The 25,160-nt window shown below is 57.0% G+C and overlaps 1 protein-coding gene across 2 annotated transcripts in view; it reads right to left on the reverse strand.

Annotated features, from left to right (window-relative positions):
- Nucleotides 1-729: 729 nt before the first annotated feature.
- The window catches only part of CRMP1 (collapsin response mediator protein 1), a 64,400-nt gene continuing 39,969 nt past the window's right edge, over nt 730-25,160 (reverse strand). For both annotated transcript variants that reach the window (XM_079153623.1, XM_079153624.1), the window contains exons 5-14: nt 24,558-24,619; nt 22,829-22,909; nt 16,220-16,288; nt 14,808-14,928; nt 14,328-14,484; nt 12,027-12,168; nt 11,245-11,415; nt 5,996-6,175; nt 3,620-3,785; nt 730-849 (exon numbers count right to left, since the gene is read on the reverse strand). In XM_079153623.1, the coding sequence (XP_079009749.1) occupies nt 758-849; nt 3,620-3,785; nt 5,996-6,175; nt 11,245-11,415; nt 12,027-12,168; nt 14,328-14,484; nt 14,808-14,928; nt 16,220-16,288; nt 22,829-22,909; nt 24,558-24,619 (1,241 nt within the window). In that variant the 3' untranslated portion in view covers nt 730-757. The remainder of the gene's footprint in view (nt 850-3,619; nt 3,786-5,995; nt 6,176-11,244; nt 11,416-12,026; nt 12,169-14,327; nt 14,485-14,807; nt 14,929-16,219; nt 16,289-22,828; nt 22,910-24,557; nt 24,620-25,160) is intronic.

The following is a 25,160-nucleotide window of genomic DNA, read 5'->3' on the forward strand; positions in this document are numbered from 1 at the left end:
ACAAGCTTTGAATTCAGAAATAAGAGCCACGATCAGTTAGTTATTAAGTAAAAATGGGGGTGATTACAAAGGAAAACTGTACAAAACTTTAAAAATCTGACGGCCCCGTCGACCTCCTGAGACCCAGGCCGCAGGCCACCGGGGCAGCCGGCAGCGCACCGTCACTGGCCCCGTGGGACGCAGGCCCCTTCGGAGCGTGAGCCCGGCTGGGAACGCACGCGGGCCAGAAGGGCACGGCGGTGAGTGGCAGGCGCCACAGGGCGGGGTTCTGACGCAGGACGTGACCGGGTGCAAGGCTCCCCCGAGGGCCGGGGGCCTGGCGGCGGCTCGGTGGGGCAGGAGGGCACAGCTTCACTTCAGGAGTCCTGGGACCGCGACAGTCCTGGCGCTGGCGACGCCGCGGGCTCGGGCAGGAACTCGGTAACATGCATGGACATCCTAGAACTGCTACAGGGCGCGGAGCAACCGCCGCGGGCGCCGCCGGCCGTCGGAAGTGGAGGGACGAGACGAGGCTACACCTGCGGGTCACGGGGGAGGGGGATGGAAACACCATGCTGAGGTGGCTCGGAGTGACACGCTTCTGTGGGCAAACATTTCCAAGCAAACACACCACACTGGGACCACTTCTTCCTAAATACGAAGGGGAAGAGCCTCATCCGGCCTCCCCGCATCAGCACCAACTGAAACCGTGGGCTCCGGAAACGGCGGGAGCAGCGGCGCCTCCCAAGCCGGCACTCGGCGCCTCTGCGCGCGCGCGTCAGCCCAGGCTGGTGATGTTGGAGCGGCCGCCGGGGGGCGCCACGATGCGATGGCCCGTGCGCCTGGGGTTGTTGTCATCTATCTGGGCACCTGGAAGGGACAAAGAGACACCGTCTCTGGATGAGACCTGCCAGCGCCAGCTCGACCTGCTGATTCTGCAGGCTGAGTCCTGCCGTGTCCCTACCTGGGGCGTGCTGTATCCTGTCTTGAAATGTCCAGGGTCACCTCTGGACAGCCTACCTGAGCCCCAAGTGGACTGCTCTCTCCTCCACCCTCACGGTCCCTGGGCCACCCTCCTACAGCCCTGTCCACCCCATGCTCTTTCTCTTCTGGCTTCCCCAGGAGAATCTGACATTCTTGAGACAGGTGAGCAAACACTTACTGAGTGCCTACTGTGTGAGGCACAGGCTCAGCGATTTAGCAAATGTTACTGTTTTGGAGCACATGACAATAGAGCCAGGTGTGTGTTTTGTCCCTTTGTAGAGGAGGAATCGAGGCTCAAGGTGCTTATCTTGGGGCCGAGCTAGTGGGCAGGGAAGCCAGGCAGGATTCAGGGCCAAGCTGGTTTGTCTCCAAAGCCCCTCCTCCTGTGCATGGTGTCCCCTTCTCCAAAAGTGTTCCGTGGATGACATGTGTGAGGGGTGCAGCTACATAAGCGTGTGTGGGCGTGTGCCTAAGTGTGTTAATTACTCAGAACGGACTTACCCCTTCATTTCTAAGGGGCAAATCTGCACATGGGGAGCAGTATTTTGTTTGAAATCTTCAAAGCCAACTGTTAATATTATGCATTCTCTTTCAGTTAAACACAGACTTAAAATTTCAGCAGGATGCCCAGTTCCTGGCACTTGATACATATTCACGCCTAAGAGGACAGCGCAGAGAGGTCGCTGAGGTGCAAGTGCCGGGGAGCGAGCCTGAGGTCCAGCCGGAGACTCAGGTTTTAATCCAGATCCTGCTCCGATCCTGGCTGATTTGAAGCAAGTCACCCCCTCCCCGACCCGGGCCCCATTTCCTTTTCTGAGAACTAAATCAGCAGCCTGGCGGAGGCCCCGCCTGACTCGGACATCGCGTGGCCGGTCTGTGTAAGTCACCAGAGTCAGCTTGGAGGGCTGCTTTTATATCCTCCCACTGTTCCACTTGTTGGACACTCGTCTTCCTGGTAACTCAGGAATCTGCTCAGGCTCAGGGGTCAGGATCAGCATGTAACACCGTTCCTCCTCATAACCACCTGTGCCTCGCAGGTTAGGTGTCCGGGCTCTGAAAACACTGGACGAAGGCTACTAGCAAACGGCGCTCCGTCTGTGTAGCATGAAGGTCTGCAGAGGTGGGAGCTCTCTGTGAAGGTGCCCCTGGTGCTGCAAACACCTCTGCACTTGATGCAAATGAAATCACTCGTCAAACTGCCACGCGGCTGGCCGAGGCAGTGGGGGGCTTCAGAGAGGACCCAGAGCACAGCAGGGAGGAGAGGGTGTGTGCACCCTTCTCGCAGCCCTTCAGTTTGTTACCCTCATCTGAAGGGAACTTCCTATGCACGTCTAACTGCAGTTGTGCAATGTCTCATCTCACTTGAGAACAGAGGTCCAGTCTGCAAAGTCCTTGAGAGGTTGTGCTGTCCCCAGTGGCTCTTCCCGGCCTTAAAACAGTCCCTGCACTGTTGGTCAAGTATCCAGCAAGACACTGGAGAGGCATTTGGGGTCCGTGCTATGCGACAGTGGTTACCTCTAAACACAGGAGCTCGGGTGCAGGCAGGCCTTCCCGAGAGCCTGGTGGGAGGAGACGGCCCAGGCCCAACTGCCTCATCAAGGAGACCCGCTCTGGGCCCTGTCCCCAGTGTGAACTGCTAACTACCTCCCTCTGCCCTCCCACGCTGCTGCCAGGCTGATCGCCTTTTCTGCCAGGAGGTGCACACTGTGCCCCATGAACCATACTCGGCCCACGACCTTCGTTGCTTGTTTTTTCTCTTTTCTTTTGTTTTTTCAGTATGGAACTCAGGGCTCTCACGTACTAGGCAAGCACTCTACCATGGAGCCATAGCCCAGACCCTTTGCATTTTATGTTGAGACAGGGTCTCAGGATTACTGGCATGTGCCACCATGCCTGGCCCAGGGCCTGTGTTTACATAGCTCATGAGTGTTTTCACATTTTAAATAAATGATTGCATTTTTAATGGCTATTTGATGCAACCACTGGATTTTTGCCTGTGACTCACAAAGTCTGAAATATTTACTATCTGGACCTTTAACAGAGTATGCTGGCTCCAGAGCTAGACTGAGGCTGTCCATTTATCACCCCCTGGCGCTCCTACCACCCCGCACAGCAGGCACGTGGACACCTCCCACAGGCTGTGGACAAAGTTCCATTCCATCGCTCCAGAGTGACAAGAGCGCCCTCACGTGGCCGGCTCATGAAACTGCAGGCACATGCTCCAGGGGTCTTAAGAAAATGCCTGAGTTTTGCTTTTTGAGCACTGAGTCCTGGTAGTTTGACAAGTTTTCTGAGGCCTGGGTTTCTTCTCTAAATAAGGAAAAGATCGTGGACCACACAAATGACTGGAAAATCACAGAAGACAGACCTGCTTCCTCCCCACCATGGACTGCCCTGCTCAGCCCTGAACCACATTTAACTCACAGGTACCTGTGTAGTGTACGGACGTCCCCAAGGACTCGCAAAAACCAAGGTCAGGAACCAACATGCTGCCCCAGGGACCCCTGTGCTTTGTGACCTCCCTGCCCACGCTGCCTGCACAGGACAACAGGAAGGGCGCCCAGCCCTGCTCTGCTTACCGTCACCTGCCCGAGGCACAGGTCCCTTCCCCGGAGGTGCAGTAGGAAGGGCCTGGAGAGCCTGGGCAGGTCCCTACCTGACAAGCTGAAGTTGGACTGGTGGAGGTTCCTGATGGGTGGCGGCTGGTGTTTGGAGGGCGAGGATTTGGCGGAAGGAGCGGGAGTTGCATATTTGGGTGTAGCTGGCACCTCGTACACGGGACCGTCGTACATGCCCCTGGAAACCCCTTGCAATGCAGAAACCTAGACGGAGGGAGGAGGGTGACCACACTGTGTGCCTGGCCCGCCTGTGCCTTCGGCTCAGAGGCTGAGTCCTGCCACAAGACAGGAATTTGAGCTCCTCATGCACACACGCACACACTCACCTGAGCCCCACTGAGCACAGGTAAACACAACCACACTAGTGCACACACAAGACACACACCCGTATGCACCTGAACATGGATATACTCATAGTAACATATATTCACACACATGCATAAAACACACAAATGTACATACATACACGTATGCACACATGTACACACTATACACACCTATTTATACAAAGAAGCATACACACACTCACAGATCAAGTGCATGAATACACAGAGATGTGCACACAGCTTCATGCAGAAGGACCCAAGACCCTTCCAACAGGAAGGCACTCTCCCCCAAGGGCCCTGAATCCCACACTGGCCATACCCAAGGGTCAGTGTTCCTCTGTCCTAGCAGAAGTCCACAGTGAGACAAGGACTTAGGGCCAGAAAGTCTGTTCGGGACATGATTCCAGAGAAAGGAAGGAGAGGGGTAGCAGATGGGCAGGGCCTGTGGGCAGCGGGGCTCAGGGCATGGCTGGGCCTGCACAGCCCTCCAGAGGACAGGGATAGGACGCGGACCCAGGCCCAGGGGCACAGGCTGCCCTGAAGAGGGAATCCTGCAGCAGAGAGGCTGAGCCACAGGTCTAAATAGGAGCTGTGGGCCTGCAGAGGACCTTGGAGCTGGCAAGGGGACAGGGCAAGTGTTCCAGGCCTCAGAGAGAACATGTCCAGGGACATGTGCAGGGCCCACCAGGGGTCAGAGACAGCAGGTGACAGAATCCTGACCCCAGCCCCCCCAGCTCATGTTAGCCCCAGCTCTCAGGCGCCAGCTGACAACACTCGCTGTCATGCAGCCCTACCCATGGCCACCTGGGCCTCCTGCTTCTTGGGCCAGCCCCCTCCACCCACCTCCAAGCTCAGGTTAGCCGGAAGCAGGCTCTGTGCAGGTCCTTCCCCACCTGCCCTGGGCACGCGGGAGGGCAACCCTGAGCAGAGGGACCAGGCCCTCCTCCTGCAAACAGGACTCGGGATTTGAGGGCAGACTTCTGTTCTTAGAGAAGCAGGCTGTTCACATGGGCCTCAGGTTCAGAAGGGACGAAGCCAGCCCCAGGGCGTCGCTGTCCCAGCCAGTCACGGATTCCCCCAGTCCCCACTCAGCTCCTGGCCAGATCCCCGCACTTCTCAGATCTGCCTCGCTGCTGCCCACGCCTGTCTCCCCCTGATGGCAGCATCTGTGCACTTCGGTGTCTCTTGACTGGCGCTGCCCCTCACGGGAGAGGTAGAGGGCCAGCAGATGGACGGGGAGCAGCCCTGGGTGCTGGGGTCTGGGGGGGCAGGGTCTGGACTGTTCTGTCTGGAACAGCAGAGGTGATGCTGTTGACAAAGACCAAGGGGAGGGGGCGCTCACACATGCACACACCCCAACACTGCCCGCACCCGCGCTAGCACGTACACACGACACACCCGTGTAAGTGTGCACACATGCACAGTGCACACGCACACACACACACAGGTGGCCCTCTGGCACACATCTGCTGGCTGGAGTGGGAAGCAGGTTGCCACGGTGATGGGAGAGTGGCAGGCAAGACACAGAGGGGTTCATCTCAGCTGTGAGGAGCTTCCTGCTCTGAGCTGCAGAGAGGAGGCAGAGCCGCCTGTTGCCTGTGCCAGGCCCTCCCAAACCAGGGCTGAGGGTCTTCAGGAAAGAGGGAAAGGCAGAAGCAAAGCCTGCCGGCAAGGATGGGAGGACGGGGCCAGGAATGGGAAGCCAGCCAGAGCTGGAGGACGCTGGGGCTACGTCCCCAGCAGACGGCCTGGCCTGAGGCCTGCGTGCTGTGTGGCCGGTGAGTCCTTCACAGCTGTGGGCATCAGGGTTCTGGCCTGAGAACTGAGGCTCCCGAGAGGATGCGGGACAGAACCCAGCTCAGCTTGGGAGTGGCCCTCCCCCGGCCCTCCCGCGCCCACAGCGAGCACCCTTTACAGTCTGCACGGCCTCATCGGGAGCCCGCTGCTGTCCTGGGACGAGAGCCGCCGACGGGTGCAGACGGGGCGGCACATTGGCTGTGACATCCGTCAACTGAGCTGTGACAAACCCAACTCCCCAGGAAGGTGTGTCACTCTGACCCAAGGCCGAGCGCCCCCAGACCCGCTCACCTTACTCCTGGTTCGGACGCGCTGGTAGAGGAACTCGGGGGAAGGCTTCCGCGGGATGAAGCGGCCCACGCCCTTGTTGACCAGGAGGCTTCCGTCCTCGAAGACGACCTTGCCCTGGCTGATGACCACCAGCGGCGAGCCGTGGCACTCCATGCCCTCGAAGATGTTGTACTCCACGGCCTGCGTGCCAAGAGCAGCGCTGCACCCGCCGTGGCTCCAGGGTTTTCTCCACAGGAACCACGCCAGGGAACAGCCAAGTAGCCTGACCTCATGCCCGGCACCTCCTGTCGTCAGGCCTGGGCACAGTGCCACCCACGCCACAGGGCGTCCCAGGGCACCGAGGTTGCTGGTGACCCTGTGCCCTCAGTCCTGTTGTCCTGGGGCGTGTTGAAGGGGACCAGTGGCCTGGGAAGAGGTGGGGCAGCTCCAACTATGGGGGGCGTTTGTCTTAAATCACGTTTGTAGGATAGCTTCCTAAAATTCAATCTACGAGGTGGAAGGACTCGGGCTTGGGTTTACTTAAAGCCCCTGCTGCATATCACCTAACACTTTCCAAAGGGGTCAGGCCAGGGCCACAGGAAGGGACAGCTGGCACTCCCCACCAGTGCTGGGCAGACGTGCTCCTGTCATTGTGGGGCTCAAAGACCAGAGAACGCTTTCTTCAGCGCGCCCGCTTCTGTCCCCACGCCCTCTGCGTGACTGCCCGGAGCCAACGGCTGTCCTCTATTATTTTAAGTAGGTCAGGTACGTGGCTGAAAAAGATCGAATGCGGGGAATTCAACTACAGTGTCTCTTGCGCTCCAGAGGCGAGCACCTCGGAGAGCTGCCGCGTGCACTTCCTATGGCCAACACCGGCGCACGGGCCGGGCCCCAGGGACCCCGCGCCTTGATGTCCCTCCCTGGCCCAGAGACCATGCCACGTCCACCCAGGGCGTGGTCTGAAGCGCTCTTCCTGCCCTGCGACCCCACGTGGACGCACCCCCAGGTCCCACGGAGGGACCATGCCATTTCTGTACCTGTGCTAAAGCAACAGTAAAGGACATGCATGTGCGAGCACAGCCTGCCACCAGCCCGGGTCCAGATGTGGAGCTCGGGTGAGGGAAAGCGGGTCTTCGCCCCTGGTGGATCGGCCCTCAAAACAGGCGGCCCGAGGTTCCCTCCCACGGCCCCCACCCCCGCCCGCCCGTCTCCCAGCCCCACCGCTCCCATCACAGTGCCTGTGCGCAGGAGCTCCTGGGCCGTGGTCCCTGGGATGTCTCAGTGCTGCAGGCCAGTGACGCCAGGTCTCTGAAGACCAACAGACGCCATTCCTACATCTCTTACTGGGTCATGGCGTCTTTCACGCTGCTCCGTGGACCAGGGTCTTGGTATTTTCCTACTGATTTCTATGTACACACTAGACGGTAAAGAATTTCTCCTGCATTACGTGTGCGGCAAAAACCGCCCCCACTGGCCCACTGTCTTCTGTTCTCAGAGGAAGTAAGCTCTTTTGGGTTGTTTTGTTTCACTTTTATATTGTCAGTGGTCAAACAGACCAATCTCTTCCTTTACAATTTCTAAGTTTGGTATCTTGCTTCCTCTTCGAAATGATCATTTTTACAAAGGCATGCTTTATTCTCATTCCTCCCAGTTTCATTTCAATCTCTGATGATTTGGGGGCTTTTTTTCTTTTCTTTTACCTTTATTTTATGTAATAAAGAGTGGGGCAGAGGTCCAGCCTCCCGACCAGTGTTCTAACAGAATTCTGTTAGAATTGTTGAGAACTAGCTTTTCCTGACTAGTTTTAAGTGCCTCCTCTATTGAAACCAATTCTCATCTGTGGTTGGTCCACTTCTCGGCTCTCTTCTTTCTCACCAATCCCATGCTGTTCGGATCACTGTAGTTTTGTAACATGTTTTTATAACTGAGATGACTGATAGCCCCTCCTCAATGCTCCCTTTGTCCAGGAATACTTTGATTATTCTAACATCTACCATCAAGAAAAAATAACCTGTTGACATTTCTGATGGGATTACTTCAAATTCGTAGGCTTCATTAGAAAGAATCTGACAAGCCTGCGATGTGGCATCTTCTCAGTACCCAAGTCCTGGCATTTACACAAGTCTTCAGTTTTACCGCTGCTACTGTTGGTTTCCAAGGTGGTTTTTGATTATTTCTAAGACAAGTTATTGATTCTTCATATTGATTCATGGTCAGTCGACAGATTCTCCCGTAGTTTTTGAGGACTGTGCGGTGCACGCATGGGGTGTTCCAGGCCACGGTGGCACCTGGACACAAGTCCCAGGTGGCATCCTGGGACGGCAGCTGCCCCCAGGAGAGACACACCATGCGCTTGCATTCCACTGAGTCTCCTGAAGTGGCCTGCTGGGCAGTGATTGGTGACTGCAGAGGTACTAAAGGGACAGCGCCCCTGTACTAGGCAACGGCCACCTGCCACAAGGTGTTCGGGGGTGGTTCTCAGAGGCTTCGGCATGTTACTCACAAACATCACATTCTATGTTGCAGCTGCACAGAATTCCACCTGTTCCTTTCTTAAAGGAAGACTATGAACAACTTTTTAAAAAGTCAGATAATACCACCATGATAAAAAGTCTGCCTCCCCCTCCGAGAGCCCCAGTCCCCTGGACCCCACCTTGGGGTAACTGTTGGGATGTGTCTCTTATACCCTTTCAAGAGCACTGTCTGCTGATGGATGCTAACAGCAGAGTGTGGAGCGGCCAGATGGCACGAGGATTCAGCCTCGAGAACCAAGTACTAATCAGAGCCTTGGCCTGGGGAGCCACTGAACGTGCCAAGCGAGAGCAGTCGGTGGCAGTGGGTCACATGGGCACAATTCCATGTATGAAGTGTCCAGAATGAGAAAATCCATACGGAGTAGGTGGGTGGTAGCTGGGGGCTGGGAGAGGGCTGAACGGGGAGCCACTGCTAAGGGGTGCAGGGTTTCTTTTGGGGTGAAGAAAACATTCTGGAATTAGTGATGATGGAGCACCTTCTGCACATGATGAACCCAGAGCATCTCCACTGTCGGTGTCTCCAGACCCGTGCCACCCACGGGCATACTGCGCCCATGACCCTGTGCCGTGCACTCAGAAGCAACCACATTTTCTACCAAGATATGAAAAATAGAAGTTACCTTCTTTTTACAGAGAATACTTTAGAAAGTTAATCACTTCAGTTTTTAAGAAGTGATCTCTTTTTAGATGGTAAGAGTAGCACATTTCTTAAAACTTCTCAACCCACGGTCTGAGACGCGTGACCTTCCTGCAGTGCCTGAGTACCCTTGTCCCACAGAAGAGGACACACAAAACCCTTCAGCCAAACTGCCCCTGGGACCCTGCACTGTCCTCGTTGCTATGGGAGTTCAGGTCTGCCCTGGCACCAAGAGGAGATATGTCCCCGAGTTTGCTGCTCTGAACAATGACTTCCCAGATGGGGAACCCCGGGTGCATGCCTTAAGGCTCTGAGTTGAACTGGGATGTGGCCTCGTTTGCAAATGGGTCACTGTGGATGTGACTGGTTGAGAGGAGGTCATCCTGTAGTAGGGTGGGCCCTGAATCCAAAGGCTGGTGCTCATGGAAGGAGAAGCCTTGTGGGGACAGAAGCAGAAGGAGGAGTGAGGACACCCCAAAGCCCAGGAGGATGGCTGGGCAGGCCAGAAGCTCAGGAGCAGGGAATGGCTCTGCCCGGGGCCTCGAAGGCACACAGCCCCGCCAACAACTGGATGCTCCTCCAGTCCCCAGAACCGAGAGAAACCAGTTCTGTCGAGTACGCCACCCAGGTTGTGGTGCTTATCATGGCAGCTGTAAAATCTGCCGTGCTTGCCCTGGCTGTCCCTGCTCTTGCTGATTAATAACAACGTACCTAACCTGGAAGAGGACCGTGAGGATTAATGAGACAATGCATGCAGAACACAAAGCACAGACCAACTGCAAAATCGCGTTTGGCTGGGTCACCGAGCACTGAAGGGCAGTGAACTCGCAGCGAACCCAAGGCCTTCCTGAGCTCAGCCAGGCGCGCTCCCCTCCGGTCCTCCCGTGGCCTTGGGGAGCTGGCTTGGACGTTCATCCTCCCCTCGGGGTCAGGACCACCCTGAGCAGTAAGCAGCAATCCAGCAGCCAGGTGGAGGAGGGGGTGGAGGGTGCACCCTCTTGCCTACCAGACCTGGAACATTCTCCTACAGCCTCTCCACAGTGTGCACAGCTTGCCTAATAACTGAAGGTCCAGCTGCATGCCCCGCAGGACCATGAATGTACACAACAGCACACACTTCTTCCAGTGAGGATGACCTCAGCCTTATTTCCTCCTGACTCTGATCCAGGGAGCTGGAGGGTGAAGCCCCGTGGTATTACCGGAAGCACTGCTTCTCTTCAGAATGACCCTGGATTGGTGAGCTGGACAAGACCACGATCAACCACCAAACCTCTGCTTCCCGCGGGATGCCTCTGGTAGCTGAGCAGGGACCTGTGGGCCACAGCCATGAGCTGCTGCAAGTGGCTTCGGTGACTTCCATAGGAGTCTTCCCTGTGCTGATGTGGTGCCTCGACCCTCACCAGAGAGTGGCCCGGGGACAGGGAGGACTCCCACAGCAGACCAACACTGTGCACAGCTCTGCTTCGGGCTTGTTCCTTGAACAGACCTCAGTGAGCAGAGACCAGGATATGGCCTCTTGTGCCATTCTTCTGGTGTGTGACCACGGCCGGTCCTGCAGAGTGAGTGCTGGAGGCAGCACCCTATGCCATCTCTGCACCCGGAGAAATCCAGGCCATGTAAGATGCAAAGCAGAGACAACCCAAACCACGGGCTTGGGTGCACACGCAACACGGAACGCTGTGCCCCTCGGCCGTGCCCAGATGTGCTGTACCTTAGGGCCAACCCTCTCCTGCCCACTGTAGCAATCAGCCACAAAGCTAAGTGGGAGGTCACTGATGGATCAGATCGAATCCTTCCCAGCTTGACAGTGAAATTGGAGAGAGGAGCGTGGGCCTAATACTTCCCCTCTCTGAGCCCGGTGGCTCACTACCTGGAATCAGGAGCAGCACACGCCTGCAGACAGGAGCTGTGGGGGGACACGCCTGAGACTCGGGAGCCCCTGCCCTCAGCCCTCTCCATCTCGCCAACCGAAGGAGAAATCCGAGTGCGGAGCCATGCCAGACTTGGAAAGTTCACGAGTCATTTCTAACCGGAGGCTTCCAGTACGACTGCGAGCACAGACCGCTCGGGCAGCCGAGGCGTGGCGGGCCAGGACTTACCGACTTGTGGCTCTTGGCTGTTATGGTCTTCACCTTGTCTGGGTCCCAGATGACCACGTCGGCATCAGCGCCCACGGCAATCCGCCCTTTCCTTGGGTACAGGTTGAAGATCTTGGCTGCGTTGGTGCTGGTCACAGCCACGAACTGGTTCTCGTCCATTTTGCCAGTAGCCTAAAGGGAAAGTCCCAATGAGGAGAGAAGCCACACAGCAGGGAGAAGGGCAGCAGGCGCAGATGGGACCTGCCAACAGGGTCCTCCAGCGGGTCGGCCGAGCTCTCCTCCCAGCTAAGAATGTGCCGCCCCCCGAGAGGTCAGGCCTGGCCTCAGAGCAAAACTGAGTGATGTTGCCAAGGGCCCTGTGGCAGTTTGTCAGTGTCACTGGGCCCAAGTTTCAGTGAGAAGAAGACCTCGGACTTCAGGTCACTGCTCACAGTGAGTGACCCGGACTTCCTCTGCAACAAGAGCTCTCTCCACCCACTCGCCACCCCAGCTCCCGGCACCTGTGTGCACACGTGGAACTGACAGAGCCACCTGTAAGGAACTAAAGTGCGGATCAAGACACAACCTTCCTCATCCTTAACGCGTCAAGGACAACGGGACACCTGCGAACGCCGAGGGCTCTACGGGACGTTCTCGCCAGCACGTGTCCTGAGTTCTCCTGTGCGTCTGCCAGGCCTCCAGTAAGGAAGGTTAAGAGCCTGGCGTGCACAGTGAATGGGGCCTTGCCGGGCCAGGCAGGGTGCTTCTAGAATATTCCCGGGGAAAGGCGGGGGACACCTTACCACTGCCTTGTCCCAGACAACCGTCATCCGCTCCTCTATGCCGTTGACGCCCTCGGGGATCAGGGTGAAGTTGTCCTTGCCCACCGCCTTCTGGGCAGTGCTGTAGGGACAGTGCCCGCTGCCTGTGACCTGCAGGTCTCCGCTGGCAAGGACAAAAGAAGGCGGGGTTCAGACCTGGGATCACTCTGAAGGGCAAACCCCAACTTCAGTCACCAAGGAGACCCTGGGACCTAAAAGCCCAGAGGCTCTGGGAGGAGGACCTTGAAGGATGCGATAGATGTTGTGAGTTTTATATTAATGGAAGGAAAACCCTATGACAACTAATAAGTAGTGAATAAACACAGAAGTCAGCCAGCTCAGAGCCCCCAAAACAAGCCTGCGTGTCAGCGATGCCCCATTTATGTCCCCAACCTTGTGGCTCTGTGCCCCTCAGAGGTTCGCCCATGCTGACCTCTGTCTTCTCCATCTGAGGCTACTGGCTAAGGTATGGCCTGGGCTTACAGAACAAAATACTGTTCCTTGGTGACACAGTTCATCAGGTTTGCCTTTTAGTCCCCCGGGACTTTGAAAGGAAACACCTTTTTGATGCATTTGGAGCCCTGATCTGGAGTCTGAATCTGTGGTTGGGGGACCCTTATTCTGTGGTTGGAAATGGAGGCTGAGGCTGTCCTCCACTTCAGAGGCCCAGGACACGTCATCAGTGCCTGGAGGCATGGAGGTTCCTTTAAAAGCTCTACACGCTCCGCAGTGGAATGGTGACGCGCATGCCCTAGCGGCTTGGTCGGATGGGAGGCAACGGGGTCCATCTAAGCACAGAGAAGGGAGGGTCCCTGCAGTCCTCGGCTGACAGGCCAGTGAGGCCAGGAGGTCAAGCAATCGACAGCAGTGAATGGGGCCCGCAGCCTGTTGTAAGAACAGGGGTCAGGGACAAGAGGGATGCGGACGGCAGATGGGAGGAGAGTGGGACAGGATGCCAGTGCCATTTTAAACAGGAGGATCAAAAAATGTCTCATCAGGAAGGAACCTTCCAGCAAAGATCTGTAGGCAGGGAAGAAGAGCCCCTGGGCTGCCTAAGAGCGCACGAGGGCTGCACAGTGCAAGAGCCCCAGACATGACCTGCCCGTGAGGGAGTCAAGGAGGCCAGCGAGGTTGGTCTGGAGTGAGGCCACGTAAGTGAGAGGGAGGGCCAGATCACACTCTGCCCGTGGTCCCACTTGGAGAGAAGTGGCCGGAGTCCTGTGAGAGGGCGGTTGGTCCGATTCACGACCTGAAATGCCCGGGGGCATGCTGAGAGCAGATGGCATGCCGGAGGCGGGCGTGGAGACACACAGGCCTCTCAGGAGGCCAGGAGGGCCGCTGTCAGCCGGCCAGGAAGTCCTCAGGTCGCTGGCTCTGCCTTTCTGAGCTGGCAAAGCCGCAGGCAGCAGCTTTGCAGGGAAGACGGGAGCTCTACCGGGAGTGAGGAGGTGGCAGCCACCGTCCAGAGGCCGAGCAGCAGGGGCTGAGCAAGCCCTTGCCAAGGCGCAAGCCAAGGGCCTCTGCAGGGCCCAGGGTGCGAGGTGCCACAGGGTACACCCTGGACCCGCCTGCCTGCACGTGCGGTTCTGCCTCCCGAAGAGCCCGCCTCAGTCTCGCACGCTGTGCAAACCCTGCTCTCCCCGAGGCCAGTCCTGAACTGCCTGCCCCACGGGCTTCCGTGTCCCCACCAGTCCTGAGCGTCATCCTGACTCCCAGGCAGCTGCATCCCTGGCACGTGGCCTTGCGGGCTTGGCCATCAGAGTGCTCTTCCCTCGCGCTGGCCAACAGGCGGGACAGACCTGAGGTGGCGGCTGGGCGGTGTGCATGCCCGACAGCAGGAGCTTCGCGAGCACAGCGGCTGCTTCTTGAGCTCCGAGTGCCGGGCCTGGAACAAGCCTCAGAACCAGCTCTAGAGCCGCCGCTCCTGCATCTTCTCCATGTTGCCAAGGTGTCACCGAGAGAGACAGGGACGCAACAAGCCCAGGGAGACATGGCCAACTGCCCGCGAGTCAGGACTTGCATCCTGGCCTCTCTCCCTAACCCTGGGCTGCCACCATGTCACAGGCCTGGAACACAGTGGGCGTGCAAAGGGCTGAACAGCAGGAGCCAGTCAATCAGTGGGAATAGAGTCACTGGCTACAAGAGGCTCAGGTCCCCAAGGCCTGTTGCAAACCACATGATTATCGTTCCAGAAGAGCGCCGAGTCCCAGGCCTGCTCCACCCCGCATCCAACCCAGTCTGTCCCCAAAGGCCCGGCCACCTCCCCACATCCAAGGCTCTCACCAGGCCAGCAGGGAGGTCAGGTAGTCAGGCGTGGTGGGGTCTGGGCTCAGGGGTGGGGAGGTCACAAACGCCGCTGCTTTGGCCCAGTTCTTGCTCCAGTAGTGGGTGCCATCAGTCCCCAGGCTGGCAGCAATGGGCTCCCCAAAAACTAGAGGACCTTGGGAGGGACAAACACAAGCAAGCATGGTCACTGCACACAGAGCCTGCAGGAGAGGCGGAGGGTGCAGGAGGGGAGGGGAGAGTGGGACAGTCAGCCAGCTGTGCACAGGGACCTGGACTCTGCCAGCCACCACCCGGCACCTGCCAAGTGCTCCACAGGGACTGCAGCAGCTGAGCTGCCCAGAAAACCTTCCCCATGTCCCCCTCTTCCTGAGTGGGCTGTGAGGCCCGGCTGCTGGCTCCTGGCAGGTCTGTGCCCTGGAAATAGCTGCAGCCTGTTGAACACCCAGCCACCCCTCAGGAGGCCCAGCCACCGCATACCCTTCTTCCTGGCCAGGGTGATAATGTCCGCCGCGCTCTTGCTCATGACCTTGGTGATATACACAGGGCAGTTGATCCGGCCGGCAATGGTGATGGCCCGGAACACAGCCTCAGCCTCCAGCTGGGGACAGCAAAAACAAGGGTCATGGGAGGGAAGGGCCGGGGGGCAGCCACCACCCACCCCAAATTCCCAGGGCTCTCTGAACCAGTGTCCTCTGACTTTCCTCAATTAAATGTGATCGGAAGGGAAAGCTACCAAATCAAGCAGTAAAGTAGTGCAAATGTTTTTAAAAGAAGTCAAAATGAATTTGGTTAGAGGGTCGGGGGACAGACCCAGGCTCTTGGGTGTGTTTGGGAGTGTTCTACATGCGAGTGGGAGAGACTGGGCAGAAGATGGAATCAAAGGGCACAGGAAGCGGCCCATGCATTCATGTTGGCCACCAGCCGCTTGTTCCTGCCCTGAGTAAACCCACGGGGCACCTGAGGCTCTGTCCATCTCCACACCCCAGCCCCGCCGACGCGCATGGAGTCAGTTAACAAAAGGACTGGTTGGTGGCTTCTTGTGGTACTTGGGATTGAACTCGGGCACTCTGCCACTGAGCTGCCTCAGTCCTCTATTATAGAGGAGGTGTCTCTGAGGCTGGCCTCGAGTTGATCCTGCTGTCTCAGCCTCCCACGGGAGGATTATTAGCATGCGCCATGTGCCCGGCCATACTTTTTCTTTTAGTTTAGCCTGGTGTGGCTCCAAGAGTGGCCCTGCTGGAGCCAGACAAGACCTGAGCGGGTCCCCGCCCTGCTCTCTGGGGCAGTCATTGGTCACAGGCCCTGATGTGTCAACCACATTCAAGCACTATGAAAGCTTATAAAACCGTTTCCAGTCGTGTCTGATGTCCCCACAGGCCAGGAATGTGGAGCTCATGCCCACTGCACTATTCCTGTGTGTCCCCTGTGTCCAGAAGGGCCAGGACGGGGGTGGAGGGAGGTCCAGGACACTTGTTAGTGACTTCCTAGGGGCGTGGAAAACGCCCTCGACTCCAACCCTCAGGCAGTCCGACCTCCATGCCCCACCTGCCAGCCTTCCATCTGGGCCCCCCCTACACACAGCCACTGTGGGAAAACAATCCATTTCCAGTTTAGGAATGCGGCAGGCAGGGTGGTCGTCTCCTAGGTGCGAGTCTTGGGGCCCGTGGCTCCAGCTCCCTGCTGCCCTGGGCAGATTCTTTCCAGTCTGGACACTGGAGTGTGCCCAGGGCCTGTCTGGAGCTCCTGGACCTGGGACAGGTCGGGCCTCTTCCTGGCCCCGCTGATGGCCTGTGGCCTTCCCCAGAGGGGAACAGAGGAGCTGGGTGCAGCTGGGCGCAGCCAGGCCGTCAGGGTGAGCGGCAGCAACGCTGGAGAGGTGCCAGTCTCACCTCTTCAGGCCTGCTCAGCGCGTGGCCCTCGGGGCCGGTGATGCCCATCTCTAGGATCCGCTTTTGTTCCTGCGACAGAAACAGAGGAGTCAGTGATTACAGAACGTCAGAGCTGGAAGAAGTCGCTCCTGCCACCTCCCGCTGGAGGGTCAGGGCTGAGGCAGGAGTGCCTGAGGCCCAAGAGCCAGCGGGGTGAGCCTGGGCCTCCCCACCTCATCCACGCTCCCTCCAGTCTGCACGGGCCACCTGACCCTGCCCTGCAGCCTGGCTCCACCCAGGCACCCCTGGCTCCGCATCTGCTTTATTTCAATTTCCTGGGATCGATGAAGGAAGCAGGGTGCTGTGGTGTGAATATGGTTTGTCCCCAAAAACTCCTGTGGAGGCTTGGTCCCGAAGTGGCAGTGTGGAGAGGTGCTGAGGCCTTCGAGGTGGTTACGTCCCTAAGAGCTACTAATGCTCTTCTTGCGGCGTGGGGGTCACTCCTCCCGGGAATGGTGTCCCAAGCAAGCCTGGCCCTCCCCGTTCCCCTTGCACAGGAACTTCTGCTGCAGGCCTGATTCCCCCTTCCGTTTCCCACCCTGGCCAGAGGAGCACGTGGCCCGCACCAGAAGCTGAGCGGTTGCTGACTGTTCCTGCCTCCAAAACCCAGCCTCAGGTATTTTGTTAGGGCAACAGAACATGGCTGAAGACAGAAAATGGTACAAGAAGTGGGGTCATTGCTATAATGACGGTGTCATGGCCCAGGACTCTACCCAAGAGGGACTCATGAGCCATAAAAGAGAATTTCTGATTGAAGAAATTTCTAAGCCAAATATAGAAGGTGACATTAAGAAGAAACCACATAACTGGGATTAAGAAGAAAAGAGGTTCTTCAAAGACTGAATTTATCACTCAGAAGGAAAGAGAGCATAAAAATCTGGAATAATCCCAGCCAGGTCACAGGAAGAACAAAAAAGCAGGCTGGCATAGAAAGGCCGAGCGCTGCTCCTGAGATGGGCAGCAGGGAGAGGGAGGGCCGGAAGGGATCTCCGAGAGGCCCGGGCTCGCCCTGCAGCACAGGCTGAGAACGCTGGGCCCTCAGCGGCAGCAGGGTGAGCTGCCAGGGCAGCCTGTGCCCCAGCCGCGGCTCACGCAGGCCAGTGTGGCTTGGGCCACCGCTCCAGAGGGTGCTGGTTCTGCAGGCGGGCAGAATGGAAAAGCTGCAGCGTCGTGGCGGCTCCCGTGGACCTCAAAGGACGTCTTGACCACAGCAGGGCCAGGAGGACACTGACTTCAGGGACAAAGCCGCTCAGAGCCCCCCACTGGGTAATGCCTAGGAGCCTTGGGAGAGGGGTCTTCGCCTCCGGGATCACAGCAGAGAAGTGCCAGCACAGGGTGTGAAGCGTGCCTGGGAAGCCACAGGCACCGACCAACCCCAGGAGCAGCCACAGGGCTGACCCAAGGCCGTGGGGACCCGAGTGTCACTCAGAGGGGCCCTGGAGTGAAAGATGCTCTTCCAGCTACGATCCGACATCTTCCCTGCTGGGTCTGGGCCAGCCAATCACTCCTTACTTGGGAGCACCTCTACCTTGGGGGACAGGAGTAGTGACACTTGCCTGTTCCTCCACTGGATCTTGGAAGTGGACGGCTTGGTTTCGCTTTTGCAGGCTGGCAGCGGGAAGGAGTCTGCCTCGAGCCTTAGATGGCTGGGCTTTGGACTTCCGAGTTGATGCTGAGACAAACGAAGGCTCTGGGCCACTGGGACAGCATGCGTTTCACATGCGAGGGGGACACGGGCAGAATGCTATGGTGGAATGCATGAGGGTGGTCCCCAGTATGACGGCGCTGAGAGGGACTGGGGCCTTCGCAATGTGACCCGGTCACTCAGGGATCGACACTTGTCCGGGGTGGTTTTCAGGGACCTGGAGTGGTTACTGTGAGAGCGGCCTTTATAAAACAAGCTGGCACCTCCCCTCAGTCTCCCGCGCATCTGTGCTCCTTCCACATGCTCCTGCTTCCCTCTCCCACTTTTCCGCCATGCACAGAGAGTACGTGGCTGTCCTCAAGAGTCAAGCAGACGCTGGCACCATGCTCTTGGGACTCCAGAACATGAGCCCAAATAAACCTCTTTTCTTTATAGATTTCCCAGCTTTGGTTATTCTGTTATAGCAACAACAACAAAAAAATCAATTGAGACATTGATTTATAAGAAATGAGCTTCAGAGAACACTGTTCATCCTTCCAATCTCTGAGTTTCCCTGCAGGCTGCCCTTTGGAAAGAAATATGGAACTTTGGTTATTACAAGGATATATAGCTCAGTAAATTCTGAATGGAAGTCCTGCTCCAAAGCTGACCATCTCTGTGACTGCTGGCAAGTTGGCCGTGCTCTCTGAGCTTCAGCTTTCTCTTCTGCACACGGGAGCTGACAGTGCTTTACATCACAGGTGCCTGTCTCGACCCCCGAGCACTGTGAGACTGAATGAGCAGCACCCTCATGTCCACGTAGGCTCCTCTCCCTGCTGGCTGTCTCTCTCTCTGGCAGGAAAACACCACCTTGAATTTCTCCTGTAACATAATGCCTCCCTGAGCTGACAGCCCAGATTCAAACCCATTTGTTACAGGTTTCCTGGCCCCAGGAACACTTTAATTTCACTAAAAAACAAAATTCTTTTTTCTTCTTCGACATTGTCAAGATGCCTACTGTGTGGCTGCCAAGTGTCTCTGGGTCATCACTCCTGGATGCAGCCCTGCCCTGAGCTCTGGACCCACTGAACACAAAGAACTCACAATCTCAACTGTGTATCTACGGTTATGAAGCCCCAGTTGATTATAAGAACATGAATTGGAAACGATTTCAAGGTCCGATGGCTGGGGCGGATTGAAGCAAACTATGGAATAATTTCAGCTACTAAAGATGGTGTTTACAGAGCATTTTTGGAAACTGTTTACAAAACAATTTTCTGAGAGAGAGAAAGCTCTACACTAAATAGTTTAAATATCAGTTACCGTTTTTGTTGAGAGGAAAGAAGCAAGGGGACGGGGAGGAAGGGGTGAGGGAGAAACAGGGCAAGAGGACGGAGAGATTTCAATGGGCTGAGCACATGCGTTATTTTCATTCCCTCCTGAAACCCTGCTAAAGTGACAAAAAGATGTGCAAGAATCACACACACATTAAAAGATGCAGAGAGAAGACAGAAAATTCTAGAAGCTGGCGAGCGGATGTACAGAAGGCCCTGGAGCAGAATGCTGTCTTCAGTTGGCAGAGGAACGAGGAGCAGGAAGAAGCCCTGACTTAGAACTTAGGGCTGAGCGCCCAGCTGGCTCCTCACACCCCGGGGAGAGTGGGAACTGGGATGTTCTGGAAAACCATGGAAGTCGAATCCCTGCAAATCCTAGGGCCCCAGCCCCACTCCTAGGGATAGGTTAACCACACATGAACACGTGAATGCTCAAGAATGCTTTTGGGCATTTATAACAGTCCTGAGTTTGAAACTGTCCAAATACCCCACAACTGAAAAATAAAATGTGGTCTGTTCATAAAGAAGCAGAAGGTGACTGCACACAATGAAGCCACCAGCGAGCAACAGGTAGCAGACCTGAACGAGTCCCTGCCGCTCACCTGGTTAACCCCATTCTCATGAAATTTAAAATTGAGCAAAACTCAGATGTGTGCAGTGGGAAGCTTCCAACATGGCGCCTGGCGATGGCGTGTCCAGGCTTTAGGGCCTGGGGATCCCTCCCTGGGAGCGGGGACTGGACTTCGCACCTTGCCTTCAGTGAGCAGACTGAGCAAAGGATGAAACTCACTTCCAGGGTTAGGTTACAGTCTCTGGCTTTCCCGCCCTGTCTTTCCTTTGTTCATTCTGAAGAAAGCCAGCTGCCACATTGTAGCCCTGTGTGGCAAGGAACCAGGGTGGTCTCTGGCCCACAGCCAGCCAAGAGCAGGGGCAGCAGTCTGAGAGTCTGCAAGGAACTGAATCCTGAGCACCACCCTCTGCACCAGGCTGGAAGTTCACCCTGCCCCGGGGGGGGGGGGGGGGGGGGGGGCGGGAGTTGCCTCCCACCTGGCCTGACACCTTGGTTCAACCTGGGAGAGGCCCAAGCCAAGGACCCAGCCACACTTGCATTCCGGACCCACAGGAAGGGGATAAGGTAAATGTTTATTGTTTTAAGATGCAAGCTGAGTGCTGGGTAAGTTTTTCTGCAGCCAGAAAACTCATACAGATTTAGGCACCAGAGCAGAGTGTTACTATAAAAGTTACCTAAGCATGTGGAAGTGGCTTTGGAACCAGGGGAAGGAGGTTGGGAGAATTTCAAGGAGCATGGTAGGTTGCCTGAAACAGACTGTCCCAGAGATACAGACTTTGAGGAGACTGCCTGAGAGCTCTTGAAAAGAAGTGAGGCAACTGAAGGAAGGACCTTGCCACACAGTAGAGGGGACTTGGCAGGCGCTGTCTTAGAGTAAAATGTTAGATGGGAGAGACTAATGGAGAGAAGAACTGTTGAATCAGAAAGAACCAGGCTGGATGCCCATAATCCCAGTGACTCAGGAGGCTGAGGCCAGAGGATTGCAAGTTTGAGGCCAGCCTCAGCAACTTAGGAAGGGCTTAAGCAACTTAGTGAGACCCTCTCTCAAGAAAGAAAAAAAGATTGGGGATGTGGCTCACTGGCTGAGTGACCCTGAAGTACAAAAAACTCTGCATCATGTACAACCACAGGAATGGGATCCCAACTGGAATGGGCTGCACTCCACGTACGTACAATATGCCAAAAGACACCTACCGTCACGTGATCTAAACACAGCAGATCAAACAGAAAGGAACCAGGACACGACGGTTTTGGAAATTCTCAGCCTCTCCAAAGGGCAAAAGATATAAAATCAAGGAATGGCTTCTGAGCCAATCTCAAATCAGGAGTTGCCAGATCAACAGGAGACTCCTGATACTCCAAGAGTGAGATCCTACAAATTTGTTAAGAATCCATAAAGACAAGGGCGGTGCCTCCAAGCACTAGTCACTCACACACACACACACACACACACACACACACACAAAATCCTTTGAAGAGCCTAACACTGTCAATCTGTCCACAGATTCTGTCAATCAAGCAAAGGGCTCTGGGGAGTTCAAGGATGTGTTCCTCGGCTCTCACCAGGGGGACAGGGAGATCTCTGTGGGTGGCCTTCATCTAAGGGAGTGCACCCCAGTGAGCTTCGCAGGAGGCTCACAGGTTTCTGAGAGAATCACTCTAGCTAAACACTGGCAGTTCAGACCCGCTGGAAACAAAGCATCCAAAATGAAGGGCAGTCAGAGCCCCCAAATCTAGTGGGCAGGAAGCAGGGAAGAAGTCTGGTTTCCTCTCCCAGGATAGACAGCGAAGCAGGAACCAGAAGCCAGACCCCGGTAGGACCACTGCCCACCCCACCCCACCTTGCTCCCTCCTCCCACACCCTGGCTGCCCCTCTGCCACCTGGGCCTCCCACGAGAGCTGCTGGAGGAAAGCCTGGCTGCTGGCCACCCCGTGCTTCCTCTGCAGGCCTCACCCCGCAGCAGGAGGGACCTCGCCCAGCCTCCTGTCACGCACCAGAGGACGAACCTCACACGGTGGGCTTGCTGCGACCTCACAGCAGCTCCGTGAGGTGGGGGCTTTGGGAGGAGTGAGTCCTCATGGGGTAGTCTGTCACCTCAGGCCACACGACTGGGACGTGCAGGAGGCAGGGCTGGAACACTGCTCCATGCCTACACCGTGCCCACTCCCGTCCCCCAAGACAAAGAGCAAGGCAGCTTCCACATGCACTGCCCCGGTACCCCAGGTGTAAGGCCCCAGCACCCCAGGCAAGCAAGGCCCCAGCACTCCAGTTATGTAAGGCCCCAGCACCCCAGGTGTGTAAGGCCCCGGCACCCCAGGTGTAAGGCCCTGGCACCTCCAGGTGTGTAAGGCCCCGGCACCCCAGGTGTAAGGCCCCGGCACCTCCAGGTGTAAGGCCCCAGCACCCCAGGTGTAAGGCCCCAGCACCTCCAGGTATGTAAGGCCCCGGCACCTCCAGGTATGTAAGGCCCCGGCACCTCCAGGTGTAAGGCCCCGGCACCCCAGGCAAGCAAGGCCCCGGCACCCCAGGTAAGCAAGGCTGCAACACCCCACGTGTGTAAGGCCCCAGCACTCCAGGTGTGTAAGACCCCGGCTCTCCAGGTGTGTAAGGCCCTGGCACCCCAGGTGAGCAAAGCCACAACACCCAAGGTGTGTAAGGCCCCAGTACACCCAGGCGAGTAAGGCCCCAGCACTCCAGGTGTGTAAAGCCCCGGCACCCCGGGTGTGTAAGGCCCCAGCACCTCCAGGTGTGTAAAGCCCCAGCACCCCGGGTGTACAGGTGTTTCATTTGGATCTTCACCTGCCCCCATGCACACCCTCCAAGGTGACAGGACGGCATGTCATCCCCATTGCACAGGTGAGAACACTGAGTCTCAGAAGCAACCTGGCCCGCGGAGGCCACACCACAGAGAGTGTGGGTGACGGTCTGAGACGACATGGTTCTTGCCTTGGTCTCTCACTAATCAAGGCCGCGAACCCCTTTCATGGACCCCTTCCTATGAGGACGAGGCGGAGGAAAGGAGGGAATCAGCGCCACTCACCTGAGCTATCAAGTCCCCGTTCTCCGCGTGGACCAAGGTCAGAGCTCCCAGCCCCTTGAGGACGGTGAAAGCTTCGTAGAGCTGAGGAGGGACAGGCAGGGGTGGGAGTGAGAGGAAGGAGCTGCTCCGGGCTCTGTGGGGACGGCTCCCGTTCACGTCCACACCGGGGTCCGCCGCAGGGGGCGCTCCACGCACGCACACCCACCGTACGGGTTCCACCAGCCACAGGCAGAGGGATCTTCCCCTGCCTGATGCCTCGGGAACCCGCCAGCAGGAGGCTGGGGCGAGGCAGAAGCTACTCTGCGACACCCCAGACTCCCGCCCGGGCCTCCTCCTGCTGGCCCCTGGGGTGCCTGTGACGTTGGTGACGGTGGGTCAGGAAGCTGTCTTTGGTTTCACTGAGCTGAACCTGCTCAGCCCACACTGCAGAAGACCGGCACACCTTTTCAAAACCTGAGCACCTGCCACATGGGGACGTGGGGGGACTCCACTCCCTCAAGACAGGCCGGCCAAGCATCAGGCCGGTCAGCCACGGCCAGCCTTGCCTACCCAAGAAGCCGGCCTGTGAGGACCACGGCCACCAAGCTCCTTCTCAGGGCACTTGGGTCTCAGCTTTGTTCCCCATGCACACAACAACACCCCAGGTGATCCTTCTAGATGCAGACCACAGGTGGGGGACACTCCGGGGGACTCAGGGGGCTTCTGAGGACCCTCACTGGGAGGCCACAGATTCCATCCATGTCCAGGGCTTTGGTGGAACCAGTGTTGGAAAGAAACAGCGGGAAATCAGTTAACTGGTGCGTCCTGCGCCCCTCTTTCTGTGAGATGGAACTTACTTGCAGCTTTCAGCTCCGGGCACCCTGGGGCAGGTTATTTTTCTAACACCCCAAGTGCTTATTTGAAGCCCGCTGTTCATCGAGCCCCAGGCTAACAGGGAATAACCGCCTCCTAACACCTGGGTGGTGCTGCTGTGCGCTAGGCAGTCCTCACCATCCACCTGTACTGGATGGCTCAGTCCTCCACAAGCTCCACCAGGCAGGCGCTATTATGGGCTTAAAGCCCAGAGAGGCTGGGAGAGCTGCTCCGGGCTGCACAGCAAACCGCAGGCTGGCCCTAGCATCCATGGTTCCCTCTGCCACACTAACACACAGGGACGAGGGAAAGGTAAGGAAACCAAGAAGAGACCCCACAGCAGAGGGAGACCTGGTAGCTGGTGAGTAGTCCCCAGACCCGCAGAACAGCTCGGGCAGCACCCTCCTGAGTTCCTGGCACCCACGTAACGCCTGAGGTCTGCAGGGCCAGGACGTCACATCTTTTGGATGAGAAAACTGAGAAAGGAAGGGACGTGCCTGAGGTCTCGAGGTTGGTTTGAGGGAAGCTCAGGGCTAACGCAATAGTCTCCAGCCTTGCTGGAGCCCAGACTCAGCCCGGAGCTCCCAGGGATACGTGTCCTGAGCCCCACACCTCTGCCAGGTGCTGCCAGCCTCTGTATGCTAATGACACCGAGGATGAACCCACGGGGGCCAGCCTGCCGGGGATCCCCGTTCTACTCCACAGTAGAAAGGGAATGGAGACCCAGGAAGGGCGATGGCACAAGGTCACATTGCAATTAGCATGGGTGGCAGGAGCCGAGCCCCAGCCTCCTGCCAGTCCTGTCTCCTTCATCCTGCGCCCCGTGCCTGGCTGGGCTGGCCGGAGCTGCCAGGTGGAGGAGCTGAGTGGGACCTACCTGGCTGTCGGACATCTGGTAGAGGTCCTTATACGCCATGTAGACTTGGAAGGAATTGACGCCTGTGGCAAGATAAGGAGGAGAGAAAACGTGTGAAGAGAAAAGAAGCACGCTCTCCCTCCCACCACCACGCGGCGCGGGGGGAAGGTGCCACCGGGAACACCCTGGGAGTGGGCGACGGTCCGGGAGGCTTCCAGGAAAGTCACACCTGAGCTTCGTGCAGGCGAAGGGACAGGAAGGGGAGGGCAGGAGAAAACGAAGCCTTCCGACATTAGAAGTGAACGATACAGCAAAAGCAGAAATTAGACTAGTGAACTCACGGCAAAATCAAAACATACCCTAGCGCTTGTTCCCAGAGAGGGGTATGTGGGGCCAAGCTGTCAGATTAGAAGCCATCGCTAGAATATCGTGAGGGGCTGGGGCTGGGGCTGGGGCTCAGGGCAGAGCGCTTGCCCAGCACGTGTGGACACTGGGTTCAAGCCTCAGCATCGCATATAAATAAATAAAATAGAGGTTCATGGACAACTGAAAAAATAGTTTTTAAAAATGATGATAAGTGGGGTTGGAGAATGTAAGTTAATTCTTAAATACTTCAAAATAAAA

This window comes from Sciurus vulgaris (genome assembly GCF_902686455.1).
Source record: "Sciurus vulgaris genome assembly, chromosome: 9".
In the NCBI taxonomy this organism is placed as follows: Eukaryota; Metazoa; Chordata; class Mammalia; order Rodentia; family Sciuridae; genus Sciurus; species Sciurus vulgaris.